At 26.8% G+C, this 19,133-nt stretch overlaps 2 protein-coding genes and 1 non-coding gene across 3 annotated transcripts; 1 reads left to right on the forward strand and 2 right to left on the reverse strand.

Moving 5' to 3' along the window:
• Positions 1-1,118: 1,118 nt before the first annotated feature.
• Positions 1,119-8,806, reverse strand: LOC145195439 (small nuclear ribonucleoprotein F-like). The gene is made up of 4 exons (XM_090070534.1): positions 8,588-8,806; positions 6,761-6,886; positions 2,962-3,026; positions 1,119-1,435 (listed from the first exon to the last, which is right to left on the reverse strand). Exons 1-4 carry the CDS (start codon positions 8,591-8,593, stop codon positions 1,363-1,365), a joined length of 270 nt encoding a protein of 89 aa, XP_089926660.1. The 5' UTR covers positions 8,594-8,806; the 3' UTR covers positions 1,119-1,362.
• Positions 8,807-9,202: 396 nt separating this feature from the next.
• Positions 9,203-15,874, forward strand: LOC145195438 (mitochondrial intermembrane space import and assembly protein 40-B-like). Its single transcript, XM_090070536.1, has 2 exons — positions 9,203-9,291; positions 15,337-15,874. The coding sequence occupies exons 1-2, from the start codon at positions 9,270-9,272 to the stop codon at positions 15,705-15,707; spliced, it is 393 nt and encodes a 130-aa protein (XP_089926662.1). The 5' UTR covers positions 9,203-9,269; the 3' UTR covers positions 15,708-15,874.
• Positions 15,875-18,234: 2,360 nt separating this feature from the next.
• Positions 18,235-18,327, reverse strand: Trnai-uau (transfer RNA isoleucine (anticodon UAU)). Its single transcript is given in 2 exon segments — positions 18,235-18,270; positions 18,290-18,327. It is a non-coding gene; the product is annotated as a tRNA-Ile (tRNA).
• Positions 18,328-19,133: the final 806 nt, after the last annotated feature.

Genomic DNA, 19,133 nt, shown 5'->3' on the forward strand with positions numbered 1-19,133 from the left:
TGCGGGGGGTTGTAAAAAATGACTTATTATTTTATATATTATTTTTCATTATTTGGCTGTTGTTGGTATTTTCGTTGGTTTTAATTTCGTAAATAAATAGTAATACATATCAACATATTTTATTGTTAAAATATGTCGTGCACTCATAAAGTTAAAAGTGATTGACATAAAATTAGCTCGTATAGCAGCTCGTTTAATTACTAATGACTTTCTATACGAGATATAAGATGGTCTCATTGAAACGATTATTTTCTAACAGGCTATGATTCAAAGTATCTTTGTAATGCTTTATGCTTTCAATTCAACAATCCATCTTTTGAAGAACTACTTTATCAGATGACATTAAGTTCACCACACTGCTACCACAAGTGAATATTGATTTGCTCTGAAAACACTTGTTCAGCCTGCACAATTCGCCTTAAACAACAGTCTGGTTTAAAAATAGAGAAACTGAAATCAACATTTAAGTAAATGTAAATTAACGAGCACCTATTAGATAGATGCGCGTTAGACTTTAATACATTTAGGGAGAGAAAATAGAAGAGGGGAGATGTGTGTTGATAGAAGAGAAGACAATTTTCGTGGTTTTATTATGTTCCCAGCTAACTGGAGACTAGATAAACTAATGTAGATAGAACTTAAATATTCAAGAAAAAACATCAGCCTTATACCCCATTCACACCAAAAATAAAACTTGTTTTAATCGTGGTTATTTAAACTTGTGACGCATTATTTCCGTTCACACTGCTTTTTAAAACCTTGTTTCAAATAACAGTTAAAAAAAGCGGTAGCTAAATAAAACACCGTTTTAAAAGCGAGTGTTATTAAAACTCGGTTTTTTTTGGTGTGAATGGGGTATTAACCAAACAAGATTGCTGAAACAGAAGTTTTGCTTCGTGCTTCTCTAACAGCATTTTGAAATTGTTTTACTGGTTGAGATTAAAACCTAAATAACTCTTTCAAAACATTTGAGGTTGGGTAGTCACAAAAGCAGAAAATTTCTAGAATTTCATGCAAAAAATAGCCCCAGAATTTGTATTTCAAAAAGTCTACAACACTTGGTGACTACTTTACAGATCACATTTTAAATGACTTAGGTGATAGCAAACAAAGAACAATTTGTATTTTTATGTTTTAATTACTAAATTATTTCTGTTTCACAGTCGAATAAGAATTAATTTAGAAAATACTACAACAGACATCACTTAACAGCGTTTACACTTTCAGGCAATTTATATTATGTTGTTCGCATATATAGCAGTAAATAACAATGAAATGCTTTAGAACAGCTTATTTACAAGTCTAGACTTTATTTTCAAATCACGATGGCTAATAATGGCTAATATAAATAGTCTATTTGGGTCACGAGTTCATCGCAGCATCATCTCCGTCATCTTCATCTTCAACACCACGAATGTATAAAACGTTATTACATCTGAAACAAAAGTTGAGCTCATTAAAATATATCGGTTGCATTGGTGTATAAATTGTAAATACAACTATATCTTATATAATTTATAATCTATACAAATATGGTAAGACGTTATTATATAAATTGATACAAAAAAAAACAAAAAAAAAAAAAAAAACAAAAAAAAAAAACTGATCAAATTGGAATTTAAGAATATACACTACCGACCTGAGGATTGAGGCCATCTTAGAGGCATATATAAATAATAAAATTATTTACATATACAGTATTTTGTAGAATGTATTACTGTTTCCTCACACTTGCAGACTTAAGTATGAAATAAGTTACCATTTTTATTTTGCTTAAAAAGAACAAAAAGTCAGAAACCTGCAAACTTGTTTGAAAACCAAATGTAACCACGAAGTGTTATCTTCGCTTGATATTTTTTGATCCTAAAACTAGTTTTATTGTTTTGTGCTTATTTAATCATATATTTTATTTATGGAGAACTGCATAAATAAGAGTAAAAACTTATTCTCTTATTGAATTCTTAAAAGTAAAGTCATAACAAAAATAGGAGATGTCCATGAAATTAGGGTCAATTCCAATTTTACACAAAAAAATCTGAATGCACAATTGCAGAAAAGCTGATAAAATCATAAGCTAATCAACTCACTATACTGATACAGACTAAATAGAAGTTAACAAAATCTTGCTACATCAAGAAAGCTAAACTCTAAAACAAAGTCTAAAATTTTTTATCAATACTAACAGACAACTCACTGTATCAGAAATTTGTTTAAGCAAACAAACTTTGAACAAACCTGTATCACTTGCTACAGTTAAAAGGCATCTATGAGAATCAAATTTTAATGGTATTACTTAAAAGAAAATCTCAAAAAAAGACATAAAAATTTTAGTACTCACTGAGATTGTTCACACTCAATTACTTGAAAAAAAAAAAAATTAGTTTCATGAATTCGAGTTTGAAATACTTGTTTCAAAAAGATGAGCTTACATTTGCTAAAGTGAAAAAGAGACTAAATTGGTAGGTGTGGTTCCTATGAGGAAGCATGATGTAGGCTCTAGTGTTGTTTATAGTTGATTTAGTAAAAGTCGCAAAAAGAAAAGCACAAAATGCTGTTCTTTTTGGACTGTGATTATATTGAATTTCTAAATAGGATAATGATTACAAACAAAATTATGCAGTAGATACAAAAAGGAAGGCAAAGAAATTTTGAAGAACATGACTTGTCCTTCACTAAGCTTTGTTCTTAATCTTATTTAATTTTAATAAGATGAGCTGGACAAAAAATTATGACCAGCATCTGTCATCAAAGAGGAGTGGCAGACAACATTTCACTTTAAATCATAGATTTTTTTGCTGCATGTCAATTTTAACTTTAATGTTCATCTAATTTTGTCCACTTCATATTTTTTTCTTGCATTCGCTTTTGATTATAATGATCTCAAACTGGCCCAGCAGTGTGTTTATAGCAGTATATTTAGCTATTTAATCAAATAAATTACAAATGTAATTTTAAATATACCTTATTAGTATTTCTCCAAGATTACCAGTAAATGCTCCATCAATAAATTCTTCAGAGTTTGCCAGCTTAAAAGGAAAATTGAAATTATATGATTGAAAATTTAGACTAAATTCATTTAACAAAATGATTTATACTAAAAATATTTCACAAAACTTGATAACTCAAGAATAAAAAGTTTAGAAACAATTTAAGCAAACCTTTATTAATTATAAAGATTTTGAGATCAAAATCTAATTTCTACCATTAAATAAACAAACCATATGTTGTAAGAAATATTTAAAAAACCAAAATCAAGTGTTCAAATCAATTCAAAATATAATTTAAACAATTCTTAGTAATTTATTCAAATGCATTAAAAGTACTTTATATTTTGAATTCCTCTTCCTTTTTTTTTTTTTTTTCAAAAATTCATGCTCAGTATGAGCCACACAAAACCGATCTTAAAATGAAAAATTTCAAAGTATTAACCAAACTATTTATAAACAATGGCAAACCAACAATTTTGCATAAAATCAGCTAATTCAATTTGTTACTTATTGGTATAGAATCTATAAATTAAATGCAAAAAAATAAATGCAAAAGTGTTTTTGTTTGATTATTATTATTTCAGTTAGGAATATAAACTTTAAGCTTAACCTAAACAACAACAACAACAAAAAATTCCAATAAATCAGAAAACATTTGCATATTTTAAAACTCATCAGATGTCTGTAAAACAGACATCACATAACATGACATCTCATAGCACTGCTTTACAAATAGATTAAAACGTTCAGTATTGTGCTAGATATGGTCTTTTAAATTAGAATTCAATTTAGTAGGAGGAAAATTTTAACCAAGAAATCAAAATTGCAAATTATTTCATTCTATGAAGAGAAAATTGCATTGATTTTTCACTTTTTATTACTTAGTTCTTTAAACCAATTTTTTGTTTTTATTTGTAACCAACATCATTGTAATGCAAATATACTTTACTACTGCAACAACTAATGCTGTGAAATTTATCACAAAAACTAAAAACTATTGATTATAAATATAGGTCACAGAAGAAATAATGGTTGAGCTACATTTTTAAATTTTCAAGTTGGCACCTGTCTAATAGATAATCAAATGTAGTTTGTTTAAAATTAAGTGAAAAAATGGTCTAGTCCAAAAGAAAACTTTGAAAAAAATAACTATAAATAACAGAAAAACAATTGTATCTTAAAAGCACAAAGTCTACATTATGAATTATTTTAATTAATTTTAAATTCTTTAAAGTCACCAATGTGCCAAACATACTCAGCGTAGTTGACATTTTGGATACTTTACTTAGTTATCTAATATGAGAAAATATGGAAAGCTCATCTGGTTCTCAATACTGTGTTGCCCATTTTGAAATTTTAAGAAACCAAATTAAACATCCAAGTGAAGTAAGGAAATAGGTCTATAATAATTTTCTGGTTGTGATAACTTGTACTCCTAACTAATTACTTATCACTCTCTCTATTAATGCAAATATTTAAGAATTTTATTTTACATTACTTCACAAATGTTTTTTGTATACAATATATTCAATTTATACAAAAAAACTTATTGGCAGAATACATAAGGTCAATTTTAATTTATTTGCCACATTAAAATAGCTTTGAAAAAAAAAGCTGCAGGTTAACATTAAAATAATTTCTATAAAGAGAATTTTCCTCGACATCAATGAAAATCTCTTCTATTGAAACTGTTTTCTATGTTATTCTCTTTTTTGATGGTGAAAGCCTGAGAGGAGACTATTATTATCCAAAAATCAATCACAATAGGTGAAAATTGCATTAAAATTCAAAGGACTATTTACTTAAATGCATGGAAAAAATAAAAGTGCTAATAATTTCCTTTTACAGTAATTTTATGTTTTTACTACAGTAAGAAATGCGTTGAAATAGCAGATTAAAAAAAAGATATCTATTACTTCTAATTTTTAACTCAAAGTGGTTAAGTATTTAGAGAAATATAATAACTTGGCAGGTGGAAGGGAATTTCCAGTTAACAAAAAGCTACATTTTCCTTCATTTAAACTCCACTATAGACTCATTTGTTGCAGTGTTATTTTCCATACATAAAAGATTTCTGTCCCACAGAACAATTATCTGTTATACATGTTTTACAACTAAGTATTAGCAATTTAGAAAAGTCCAGGGGATAGTAAACTTTAAGTATTTTTGTGTGTGTGTGATATGAAAGCATTAAAAAAAGTCCAAGATGCAGTGTCATTTAACAATCCTATAAAAATCTTTTAAATTCCATGAAATTGACATCATGATTCAACACAAAATAACCTCAATTGAGCAACTAAATGGCAAATTGGTAGAAAGCTTTGCCTGACAAACATACTATAATTGGCAACTCTTACAAGACTACAAGCCAACTAGATAGCAACAGCAACAAAAAAGAAACAGTACTGGTAAAAGTGAAGCTAAATAATTACAACAAAAGTAATAAGCCACATACAAAATCAACTGGAACATATTTACAATAAAACCAATCCAAAAACTCAAATAGCCAAAAAGATAATAACTATTCTGAGAACACCAAACAACATGAATTGAGAGTTCAGTTACCCACCAACTACCATCTAACTAGCCATCCTAAACAAAATCCTCTTAGGGGCCAGAAAAGTCATAAAAAAAAACCAAGTCTCTTGATGACAATATCACTTCCTAGACTTCCTAGACTACAGCTTTCCCTTCTTTAAAAAAGAGTATCAAAATGAATGTTCCATTCATTTTGATACTCTTTTTTAAAGAAGGGAAAGCTGTTACATTATTTTTTCTGTAAACTCTACTTTAGCTTTATGACTTGTTGCATTAATTCTCTCTCGCCATTAGGTTTAGCATAAGGTGTAGCACTGACTTCTTCCTCAAAATGATTCAAATTTTGTTCCTTGGCCTTAGCATCCTTCAAAATGTTGCTCAATTACAATTTTAATAATAATTTAAACTAAAATTTTAACATCTTTCTTCAAAAAAAAAAAAAAAATTTTTCAGGAGCTTAATTATATGTCTAAGTACTTTAAAGAGGATCCTAAAACTTGCTTAATCCCAGAAAATTTTTAAAAACATTTTAAATAAAATTAGCAGCGAAATTTAAACAAAACAAAATTTTAACTACATAACAAATATTTATCATAAATTTAAAAAATGGTCTTACCTGAATTGAATTAGAATTAGCCACACTTGTTATAATTATTAACAAACAAAAAAAATTTTCTTTTTTAAAAAGTGAATAGTTTTTTTTTAATCTTTTTGTTTTTATTTTAAAAATTTAACAGTTGAAATGTCCTCCTAGCTGGCTTTACTATTTTTAACAACTTAATCTTAAAAATGTCATTAAAAAATAAGACATTTTAATTTTTATCATTATTTTAATCAATAGATTAAGAAAATATTTTACAAAATAGGTAAAAATAATATTTTTAACTTAACATTTAGTTACATTTAATACAAAATATAGTAAAGTATTGATAAATATTTACAATAATATAGATTTAATTATTGCTAAAAACATATAACAATACTTCTTTTAAAAAAATAATGTTATGCTATGTTTTTTTAAAAAAATATTGTTATGCACTTTTATTGATAAAGTCAATATTATTGTTAATAATGATCTGATATAACAATAATATCACTAATACCGAAACCCAAAACACATGGAACCATATCAAAACTCATTATTTAAACAAATACCAGTTAGTTTCAATATCTCAATAACACTACACAGACATTTATTCATAATACTATTAATTGATATCAAGAAAATAGTATACCTGCATATTCATATAACCATCAACTGAAACTAGATAACCTTTATACTCCATTCCCCATTTCAGCTTTACCATAACTGGTTTACCAGTCAGTCCATTCAAAAATGGTTTTGGGTTCAGTGGAAGTTGCTAAAAGAAATTTTGTAACTATTTTGAAAAGGTTGCATTACAATAAAATGAGAAATTACCAGGTAAATGTCAAATAAAAATTAAAATTTTAGTCATTTAGTTGCTAAGTATTTCTTCAAAGTTTTCCTAAAATTAAAATTGAAGAATGGTTAGATGATCTGAAGAATGGTGAGAAAAAACTTGCAACTTTTTTTTTACTTCCAGACTCTATTGTATTTTTTATATCTACTCTATTGGTTCATTAACTAAAAACATAGTGACTGACAAATAAAAAGCTTTATTTCAACTATATTGTCTTAAAAACTGCTAAAAATCAACAGAAAGTGACATGCAGAAAATAGGTAATTTTAGAGAAAAAAAGAAGTTTAATCAAAGTCAATCAATATCAATATCAATCAATATCAATATATTTTGTGTTAAGGATGTTAGAAAAAACACAGGTCATTGCAAATAGTAATTCACTAATAAAATGCAATGACCTAAACGAGAAAAAGACGAGAAAAACATAAGAAATAAACTAGTCACATAGTAAAAGTAGAACTTTACAAAAATTCATAAGTAGCAATTATAAAACAGACTTTTAAAAGAGTTAAAAAATAGGTCAAATAGTTATTATAATGCATTCACATATTTATACCTATATACACGTATACACAAATAAGAAATTATAAAATGTACATATACATAGAGAAAATAGCTATAGAGGTAAAGAATAAAGTTAAGCGCAACTTTTTAGGTGGAAATGATGGAGTGACTTTAAGAACAGATTCTTGGACCTTCAGATAAAATCTGTTTTTAAGGTGTACAGAAAGTTGTTTCAAGAAAGGATGCACTGATATGTAATGGAATTTATTCTATGTTTGGTTGGCTGTTTTAGTGGGATGGTTACGCTGTTAAAAGATCTTAGGTTATGACCACACCTTGTCCTACTATTAAAGTAGTTATGAAATATGGAAGGAAGGAGACCATGTTGTTTATCCCAGACAAATGAACAATTTAGGAACTGGATTAAATCATAGAAACAAAGAACTATGATTTAATCCAGTTCTTAAATTTTTTGTTTGTCTTGGATCAACAACACTTCCTTCCTACCACATTTCATAACTACCTTGATAGTAGGACAACATGTGGACATAACCTAAGATCAGTCACTTATAACAACTTAACCATCCCACTTAAACAGACAACTAAACATGGTTTAGTTTTAGTTTAACCTTTAACTATGTTCAGGTTTAAACCTTAAGCAATATCTGTCCCATCTGTTTAAGAAAATAACTTTTAGTATTGATAATAAAAATTGATTATCTTGATTGATATATATTTTTGTAAATATGTAAAGGTTATTCTTGATGGATATCTTTAGATTAAAGAATTTTTTGATATACTATATATATAGAAATGCTAATTAAAAGTTATCATCATATTCAATTTTTTGTTTTTGCTTTTTTTTATTTTATTTTATTTTTATTTGTCATTTACATATATAATATAGGAAATTAATCTGACTAGAATTTAGTTAAATAGAGCCGTACATGCTTTACGTAAGATAACTTTAAAAAATTACATCTTTCAATGAAATTTAAAAAGAGTAAAAATTTTTCAAACAGTTAATTCTTCTTTTTACTTGAGAGACTGTTTAAAAATAAGATTTAATTTGCAGATAAAAATCAAAATAAAAAAAAAGGAACGAGGATCACTTACCGCCATTATCTTTCTTCGCAAACGATAAAGAACTGACTCAAATATTATGGAGTGACCGTGAGCTGAATTCAGAGAATAATCTAAGACTAAATGACAGATGAGGAAATGTGGATATCTTACTTTAGTCAAGTAATAGATTTTAAGTTATACTTTATTAAAATATCTAGTTTATATCTTTCAAGTTTTTTCTTTTTGAATTGTATAAGTAAGATATGCTGTTAATTGTTAACTTATTGGATGGTCTGTAATATTAGCTACATAGATTTTCATGAGTCATCAAAAAATTTCTTAAAGCATGCTTATGTTGTCATAATGGCTGCTTTACTAAAAAACGCATGTAAAAACGTCTGGACTTCAGAAGTTTTTTTTCTTTTGGAAATTCTTAGTACAAATAATTCACAAAGAAGTTTCCGTAATACTTCTTTTTACGGAAATTCAGTTTGAAGTATATAATAATTAAATCAAGTTATAATTTTTATGTAACTAAGCTAATACCTAATCCTAATTTAGCTATACCCTATTGTATACTAAAATTGTTAACTAAAGAAAGTTGTCCATATATTTAATATCTATAGTAAATGCATTTTAATTTTATTTATGTGCAATACTTTTTAATTTTTTTAGAAACTATTAATAAAAAACCAAGCAGATAAGAAATATAAAAGGCAACAAAGGCAACATCATGTCATATTGCAAAGAAGATGGTATTCCTAATTTTCTTGTATATGTAAATAATTTAAGACAAATGAATATCGCTTTTTCTTGTATATATAGATAATTTAAGACAAATGAATATCGCTTTTTCTTGTATATATAGATAATTTGAGAAAAAAGAATATTTTAATGTCACAATAGTGCACAAGCAGGAAAACCACCTAACTAAAGGATATACCAAAAAAAAAAAATTATTTCCAGCTAGTAATTTCTGTTTGTATAACTAAGATAATACTAAAGTTGATTAAAGACCTTAGGTTTTTTTTTCTTTGAAAGATTGTATGTTTTAAAGTTTAGTTATGGTTCCAAGATAAATATAAAAAGTTGACAAATTTCTATTTCCAGACTCTAGCACTTATTTTTTTTTTTTGAAAGGTTAAATCAAAAAATGACCTAGAATTTATTATTTGCCATGCCATGGCTTTTTTTTTTAAATAAGCAGTGTAATAAACATGATACTTAAGCTTGGGGCAAAATAAAAAAATATTAATACTGCTATAATTTCAATCTTTTCAACAGTTGGTAACTGAAACCTTTATTTGGCAGTTTTTGAATGAGTCTTAAACCTATACTATTTAAATGCTCAAAAACAATAAAAGTAACATGCATACTAAATACGAATTAAAATTTTCTATATAATTTGTATAATTGAATTGTATTTGCCTGCATAATTGATTCTTAGTTTTTTAAAATAACCTGTTAGACCAATAGCAATTTTTTTAGGCTGATGTACTAACTTTTGTTTTTTATTCTACATGTGTGAGAGGGAACCTCTAGCCCTTAATTTTATTCAATTATTAAATCTTATTTTATACTTGTAAGATTTTTTACAATTTTAAGGTTTAAGATAGAAAAATAGTAACTATGACTACTCAAAATTTTTAACAGTTTATTTAAACCAAACATTAAATTCCTAGGATACTAATCAATGATAGTAAGAGGTTGTTCATCAAGTTCATATAGAAGGATGTAAGAGCTTAACCATGGCTCTGCATATGCAAATTAAATTTCGTGAAAAAATAATAAAATTTTCAAAGGAAGGAAATTCTTCTCATGAAATTTCAGGATAATAACCTCCTAGTTGTTAAAACTGGTGAGAATTTTAAGCTGGCATCTCAATTATTGAACTTGAACTCTTACGAACACTTATAAAAAATTCCACCTGTATTTATTAATCCGTTGATTGAGTCAATTCTGTGGCCATTATCATTGCAAAGGGCTACTAAATATTTTTAAAAAAAATCTATTGTAGAACATGCTGGCTAATAATTTTTCTTTTTGTAAAAATTGACCAGAAACTTTTGCACATGTAAAAATATAATAAATACAATCACAAACATAAATATTCTTTTGCTCTAATATTTTGTCTCCTACATCTCATACCCAAATCTCATAATAGTTTTAAATCATTAGTCTTTTTTAAAAATAAATAGAGTATAAAAGACCACTGTATATATATGAAGACCACGCGGGAAAAAACAGCAGAGTCACTCTTTTGCAGTTCAGAGTTATTTAAATTTTGAAGTTTGAAACTAAATAAGAAACTAAAGAGTAATTATGAATAAAAGTATCCCTGTCATTATTTTTGTTAGGAGATTGTCCAATTCACAGTCTAATTCTACAGAAATATTGCTTAGACCTTTTATACTAATAAAGTTATAAGAATATTTTGTAAGAAAGCTTAAAATGGACTCTTTCCATTTTTTTCCATTGTTTTGGACATTTTACTTTTTTTTCCATTGTTAATGTTCTTAAATTCAACTGAAGACTTATTAAACTATTTTCGTAAGATAGTTAAGCAGCTGTTTGAACAAATTGATCATAGGGCCAATGGAAAACCATTAACCAGCTTTTGTTGCCAGTGCTTACTAGAAGAGTTTGTGGTCAGAGCAATGCCTAGCCCACTTTACTTTACCCCAATTAAGGATACCCATTGATGCTGAGTATACTCAGTAGGACATACACAAACAAAACAACAAAAATACATAAACAAAACAACAAAAATACAAAAGGAAAGTGCAATTGATTTAATAAGAAAAGAAACCAAAAAGAATTGGTTTCTTTTCTTATTTTTTTTTGTAATTTATTTAATCGTCTGAAAGTTCATCTATTAGATCATCATGAGTTTCATCATGTTTTAAACTGTTATAAAATTCAGGCACTGAAGTGAATTTTTTGAGGGCCTGAAGATCTTTGTATTTTGCCAAAGAAAGAACAATTTTTTTCTTATATAGTCTTACAGGCTCAACAATACAGACAGTTTTATTTGAAAACCTAGTGTTGAAAAAATAGTGGTATTAAGGATAGGTCCATTCCATGAGTCTCTATGACTAATAACTCCAGGTGAATTGCTCGAAAAAATAACTTTTTTCAGAGGTCTCATAGGTACAGGACATACAGCTTTATACCCAGGTTTTAAAAACTGAGTCATATTTTTTACTCAATGACATTGTAGGGACTTGGGTTTTTTCTACCAAATAAAAATTGTTTGTAGTAATGTTTGGCATGCTCAAGTTTTTATTAAAATCAATGGTAATGAATTCAAAACTTTGTTCTTTGCATGCCTTGAGTCATGCTTCTTGTTTTCTTCTATAAAAGGTGTCTGCCTTTCTTTAATGAATGTCCCTTTCAAATTGGAGTTTTTGGAGTGCCTACTTCAGATATTCATTGACAGGATTATTGGAAAGTTCTTTAGAAACATTTTCAATACTTATCTTTAATTCATCACATTTTGAACAGGTATTTGTTCTTGGATATCCAAAAGAAATATTAAAGTGATTGTCAAATATTTTCCTGTATGATTCATAAGAAACCTGCAAATCTGGATACAACTCATTTAACATTGTATACCTTTTGTTTATATTTAACTCCTCTGGCAAATAGATGCATCGACTTTTCACCAATGAGTAGTGAGATTGTCTTCCTCTGAAGGCTGAAATGTGGTTTTGTATTCTTTTTACCACATCATCACTAAACCTATGAGGTCTGTTATTGTGCTGTCCTCTTTGATCCTTTGGTGGTTCCCCTGTACAAAGAAAAGATTTTTTTAATTAAATTAAAAATAAACAAACATGCTTAAATTTTATAGCATAGGATTAAGGCTAAGGCCTAAGCTACTTGCTTTATTAACATTATAAAAATGTTTTTTATTTTTGACTCCTGGGTGATTCCATGTGAAAACATCCAGGGCATGCAACCCTAAGTCTCAGATTTTGCTGATTTTTAAACCACTTAAAGATTTTAGTAAATTATGAACATCCTGAAAATTTTATCATGTAATTTCGATCGGTTCCTAAGATATAGCTATTTAAAGTTTGCCTCCAACCAACAAAAATCCGCCATTTTTAAAAATGGTTTTGGTTCTAGTTTCTGTTATATGTGTGTTGGAAAGCTGAAAATTTGTACCTTTACATATTTTGGGCCCACGAATCCAATGAAACAACTTAAAATATTTAATAAGGAACATAACACCTAAAATTTAAATGTTTACCACAATTTTACTGGGGCGAGTCCAACCACAAAAATGCCGATGTAGCTCGATTTTTTTTTTTTTTAATTTTTTTTAGAATTTGTCCTGAATAGTTAAGTTATAGTTATTACAAAGAATTGGAGAGTGGTCTTTTCTAAAACAGAAATAAAAACATGATCAAATCTACTTAAATTTAGTGCTTAAAAACAGGTATTTTGATAAATTAAACGAGAAAAAAAGGGTGTAATTTGACAGTTTTGTAACTGAAACTGTTTTGGCAACATCAAACTGTACTTTTAGTTTTTGTTGACTAGCTGTTTCTGTAATTTTATAGAATCTAATCCTAAAATATATTGTTTCAAAGGGAGAGATTTTATAAATGCAGATGTATATCGCAAGTTTAGTTGTTTTTTTTCAGAGGTTGTATTAAATAGTTTAGTTGGAGTTATTAGAAAAAATCAGATTGCAAACTTAAAACAGAAATAAAAACACCTTCAAATATACTTAAATTTATTACTGACAAAACATTAGTTTCATATTTATCAAACTAATACAAATAAACTTAAAAAAAAAAGGTACATTTGCAATCTGGTCCTGTTGTGTGGTTTGAAAGTTTCTGTTGTTTTAGTTTTTCTTTTACTCGTCTAACTATTTTTCTCTTCTTTGGTTTATTTGCAATATCAACTCGTTCACCAACATCCACCATCTTTAATGTTGTTTTCTTCAGCATTGCATTTTATTGGACTCTACGATCACGTGATTCTAAAGATTGCATGAACTTTGTGATTGTGCTTTTTTTTCTTAGTAAAAAATGGACTATGCCTCTTTTTCTATTGGATAGGGTTTTTTTTCTTCTCTAAACTTCCTTATTTTATATTCATTTTTTCACTTGAGATATAGTTTAGTGCATACTATTTATGACTGTTTAATAGGACAGTAGCATAAACTAAAAAAAAATTACATGTGGCTCTGCCATTTTTCCCCGTGTGGTCTTCATAAAAATTTCTATAAAATGCCTGTTATTTTAAAGACATCTTTTTGAAACAATTTTAAACAAATTTTTTTGGCAGCTTCAAAATTTTTAGCCAAGTGTTCTTAAATTTACAAATAGTATGACATTTGTTGTGCTTTGTCTTACAACCTTCATCAAACATTGTTGACTTTCAATCTTGATTATTGTTCAAGAAAAAAATGAATAATTCTCTTAGCATCATTTTTACACTTTTTAAAGTTCATTTTGATTGTAAAGCTGATTATGACACATTGAATAAGTAGAGCTCAAGTAATAGGAAACAGTAAAGTAATAATTTTTTGGTCTAAACACAAGAGCTATTTAAGAGTCTTGCAATTAACTTGACCATATATAAATTTAGATAAACCAGTTCTAATATAGTTTACTTTTTTTTAAGAAGCAGTATCAGTATACAAATATCTATGGTTTAAATGTTGAGCCCTGTTATCCTAATTCATGCCTCTCTCTTGGTGCCTGTATTCTAATTTTGTGTCATAAAAGCCCTCTGGACCTCTGGAGACCTTGAGGGTTGGCAGTTGTTTCCTTAGAATTTGTTATAAATTTTAGCTCTGCATACAATTAATATTTTCTAATATGACTTAACATGACAACTTATCCTATTTAATTCTTTTTTATTAGTATTAATTTTTAATTGGTAAATAAATATAAATGTATTTCCCTTTGTTATTAATATTATTATTATTATTATTATTATTATTATTATTATTATTATTATTATTATTATTATTTTCATTATTATTGTTGTTGTTATTATTATTATTATTATTATTATTATTATTATTATTATTATTATTATTATTACTATTATTATTACTATTATTATTATTATTATTATTACTATTATTATTATTATTATTACTATTATTATTATTATTATTTTCATTATTATTGTTGTTGTTATTATTATTATTATTATTATTATTATTATTATTATTATTATTATTATTATTATTATTATTATTTTCATTATTATTATTATTATTATTATTATTATTATTATTATTATTTATTATTATTATTATTATTATTATTATTATTATTATTTATTATTATTTTCATTATTATTATTATTATTATTATTATTATTATTATTATTATTATTATTATTATTATTATTATTATTACTATTATTATTATTATTACTATTATTATTATTATTATTATTACTATTATTATTATTATTATTATTATTATTATTATTATTATTATTATTATTATTATTATTATTATTATTATTATTTTCATTATTATTATTATTATTATTATTATTATTATTATTATTATTATTTTCATTATTATTATTATTATTATTATTATTATTATTATTATTATTATTATTATTATTATTTTCATTATTATTATTATTATTATTATTATTATTATTATTATTATTATTATTATTATTATTATTATTATTATTATTATTACTATTATTATTATTATTATTATTATTATTATTATTATTATTATTATTATTATTATTATTATTATTATTACTATTACTATTATTTTGTTTTATTTTTTTAATTTTAGGGAAAGATAAAATCATCTTCATTACAGAAGAGGATTACAAAAATAGTATCGAAAATCCTCTCTTACCAAATGGTGAAGAACCCCAAGGACTAATTAAAGAAAATGGTGAAATTAATTGGGACTGTCCCTGTTTGCAAGGAATGGCTGATGGTCCGTGTGGTGAAGAATTTAAAGGGGCATTTTCCTGTTTCCATTATAGTGATGCAGAACCAAAAGGTGTTGATTGTTTAGAAAGTTTTAAAACGATGCAAGACTGTTTTCTAAAACATCCAGAATTTTATGGTGCTCTAGACGCTGATATTGAAAATACAGATGAAAGTAACAATGCAGAAATAAATAATGAAAAAAAGGATGAAGAGTTAAATTCCTGAAAATATACATATAGATTTTTAATATAACCACTTTTTGATAAAGATCAGGTGTGAATATATGTCATTTGGATAACATAATGATTAATTGCTGTACTGTGATTTGCTTTTTTTGGCCTGTATTTTGAGTACTCTGCCTGTATTGTGTATTACATATGTTGTTTTTTTACTGCTGTTCGATTTCCTTGTCTGAGTTTTTGAAAAAAAATTAAAATAGATAAATAAAAATTATCTTTATAAACTACTGTCTCTGTTAAATTTTAGTATTTTTCCATTAATAGGCGTTATTGTTTGCGCATGAAAAGTTTTTTAGCTTTTAAAATAGATCTTGAAAAAAAACTCTTGTTTAAATTTCTAACATTTTAATCGTAATTTTTCCAATCAATGTAATTTTCTTTATTTTTTTATTTTTTTTTTTTTGTTATTATTTAAACTGTTACTCATTACTGTGTTAACAGTAGTTGCTTCAAAAATAGCTTTTCTAGAACACTTAAGAGAGCTCTACAAACTGGAGTCAAAAGGGTTCAGCACTCGCTGATGTAGTTTATAATCGGTAGAAGGTTTTCCTTGCAAATATTATTTTACAATACTATTGTAACAGGACCTTGCTGTAATCCTTTAAAAATTTATACAGTTTTAATCTAATGCAATTTAAAAATTTCTTAGTATTTGATGGAATTATTTTCAGTTATAAAATTATTAATATTTAAAAAAAAGTATTTAAAGTAGAATTTTCTTATTTTGGTGTGTTTTGTATTTATATGGCTGACTTAGTTTTTAAGTATAAAAGACAGGACATACTGACCACAGTAGTGCGGTAAAGAATAACTTCTGTCTGATCTTCAAGGAAATGGTTCAGCGACAAAAAAAAAACAAAAAAACAATAGCAGATAAAAGCATTTGAACCAAAGAAACGGCGTTAAGTTCTTAAAAAAGTTTAATTTGCATATCGCATGAGATATTTTGCCATCCTCATTGAGCTGATGAGGTTCCTGTCAATCTGATTTGTAAACGCACTGGTTAGCGTGGGTGCAACAGCTGCAATGGTTTTCTTCCTGATCCTGGTTTACTATGGAAGCTCCTTTGAACTGCTTTTTACACTGTAAATTTGTGCTCAAAGATGTACCAACCTTATTATCGAGCAAAAAATCTCTTCGTGTTTGGTTTCCTTTGTCTAAATAACAAATTTATCTTCGACTTTAACGCGTTTTTCATTGTAAACAAAAAGAAAAAAATTCGGAAAAATTGTACGGAACTCAAATTGTCATGCCTCTGTTGGTTCAACGATGAAGTTTGAAAAATTTGCCTAGAAATCCTCTTAGAATCAAATAGGTGATGAAAACAAAATGTCCTATTTGATTTAACTCGGTATAAAAATACTCTTCTGGATTAGGTATGGCGTATGACTTTGTTTGGTTGCAATCCGCAATTGGTTGGAACTTGTTCAACTGGATGTTTTTGCTTTTTTTATACAGCAATATCTCTGAGTATGATATCAGCTTTGTTTCCCAAAAGAAAGCAATTAATACAACAAAATCAGAAATGGGTTTAGTTAATCATTGAATAAAAATTTCAGTTTTTCTTAAAGCAATATCTAAATTAAGAACAAACAAATTAAACAAGTGAAATGTTTACTTTTTTAATAGAAGATTTTCACGATTACTCTGTACAGCTATTCATAAGGACAATTACGCTGATTACTCTGTACAGTTATGTATTCGTAAGGACAAAACACGCTGATTACTCTGTACAGCTATGAACTGAATACGCTGATTGTTTTATTAAGAAAAAATCTTCAACAGTTTTTTTGGACGAAAAACGGGCGAGCTTGCCACAACTCATAATGACACTTTAATGTTGCTTGAAAAATACAATATTGTGAGCACACCTAGATCATTTGTGCTCACAGTTTCGAAGAAAAATTGATGTTTTGCTGGACTGAATCATTACAAAAAGAATGACCCATCCATAAGACACTTTAAGTGACTTATGTTAAATATCGTGAATATTCAAAAAATCAGCTGAGAAGATTATTTTCCCACCACTCCGTCTAAAACTTTATGAAATAAAATTGTTGTGCAAAAAAAATCTTGTAAGTTATGCTTTAGCAATTCCAATTAACTTCCAAATCGGCTTTTGATATAACAGTTAACTCTCTTGAACTCCCTTGAAAGTAAAATAATTTAATTATAATGTAATTTTACGCCAGGTTGTAACTCAGCACATCCGAAATTAAGTTAAGATAAGTTCCAGAGTCAAAGCAACAAACTTTTTTGCTACCCAGTGTAATTTTTATTAAACGACACCAGTGGGGTCTCCTTGTTCAAAAATTTTTTGCGGAAGGCCATCCGTTTTCAAATTCAGGGAGAAATTAAGTCAGCCTCAATTAACTGTTTTCAAATGAAAAATTATACATCCTTATAAATATAACGTTTTAGAAAAATCATTATACATTTGCAAATACAATGATAAGTTTCATTTAATTTAAACCTTTTCATTGGACTACTCGCGCTTTTTATTATAAAAACATTGCTCCGGGAGAGGCTCGAACTCTCGACCTTCGCATTTCTATGTCGTTACTGACTTATAAGTACGACGCGCTAACCGACTGTGCCACCGGAGCTGTATAACATTAGAAAATATTTTTATTAAATTTTAAGTAAGAGGAAAAAATTTAAAGTAAAATCAAAAATGGATTTTTGAAGGATAACCCTTAGTTGTCAAACATGAAAGTAGTCACTTGTGAACTGAAAGTCATAATCGCCATAATTGTAATTTATCTAAGACAATTATAAGATATTGTGAGATTAAACGGGAAGTTGAAGAATGGATACCAAAAGTTAACTTCGTTAATAACTCTTTCTCAAAAATGATATAATATTTATATTCAAAATACGACGTTCGATTTCTAAAAAAACAATCAGGAATGTCGTTTAAAAAATTTGAAATAAACAAAAAAAAAATTTATACATTTCGTTTTAAATTAGTGTTAATAATCAAAATGAAAAGCTATTTGTCGCGACAATGAGATTCGTCTTGTATCTAGTGGAAGATTTTGATTGAACACAAAATCTAACTAAACTATCACCGTTGAATATCATTTGAAAACAACACGAACTGCACAGAAGGAGAATAAAAAAGAAGAAAAATACTTGCGGTTAGAATCTTATTTTGTAATAAATATTGTAATAATTTTGTAATAAATTTTGTAATGATTTTGTAATAAATTAAAATTTATAATAATTTTTGTCGTTGCTGGAAATTTTCTTTCATGCATTAAGTAAAAATATACGAGCAATGTTACGAGTTGCACCAACTATAAACAAGAATCAAAAAAGAATTGTTGATTTCAGCACATAACTTGGCAAAATATTTTTTCCATTTTTTTATTTCATTCGATGCGAAAGTTTCTGAACGAGTTCCTTAGAA

The sequence above is a fragment of the Hydra viridissima genome, unplaced genomic scaffold (genome assembly GCF_058129835.1).
Source record: "Hydra viridissima isolate aposymbiotic clone 2 unplaced genomic scaffold, HvirCarnegie_v1 scaffold_13, whole genome shotgun sequence".
In the NCBI taxonomy this organism is placed as follows: domain Eukaryota; kingdom Metazoa; phylum Cnidaria; class Hydrozoa; order Anthoathecata; family Hydridae; genus Hydra; species Hydra viridissima.

What these genes read in the sequence shown, in the direction of transcription:
- LOC145195439 (XM_090070534.1), bottom strand. An exon ending in ATGGTTATATGAATATGCAG is followed by an intron (nt 3,027 to 6,760) that starts GTATACTATTTT and finishes TTTCCTTTTAAG; the next exon opens with CTGGCAAACTCTGAAGAATT. An exon ending in CTTGGAGAAATACTAATAAG is followed by an intron (nt 1,436 to 2,961) that starts GTATATTTAAAA and finishes CTTTTGTTTCAG; the next exon opens with ATGTAATAACGTTTTATACA.
- LOC145195438 (XM_090070536.1), top strand. Translation starts at nt 9,270, where the DNA reads ATGTCATATTGCAAAGAAGATG. An exon ending in GTCATATTGCAAAGAAGATG is followed by an intron (nt 9,292 to 15,336) that starts GTATTCCTAATT and finishes TTTTAATTTTAG; the next exon opens with GGAAAGATAAAATCATCTTC.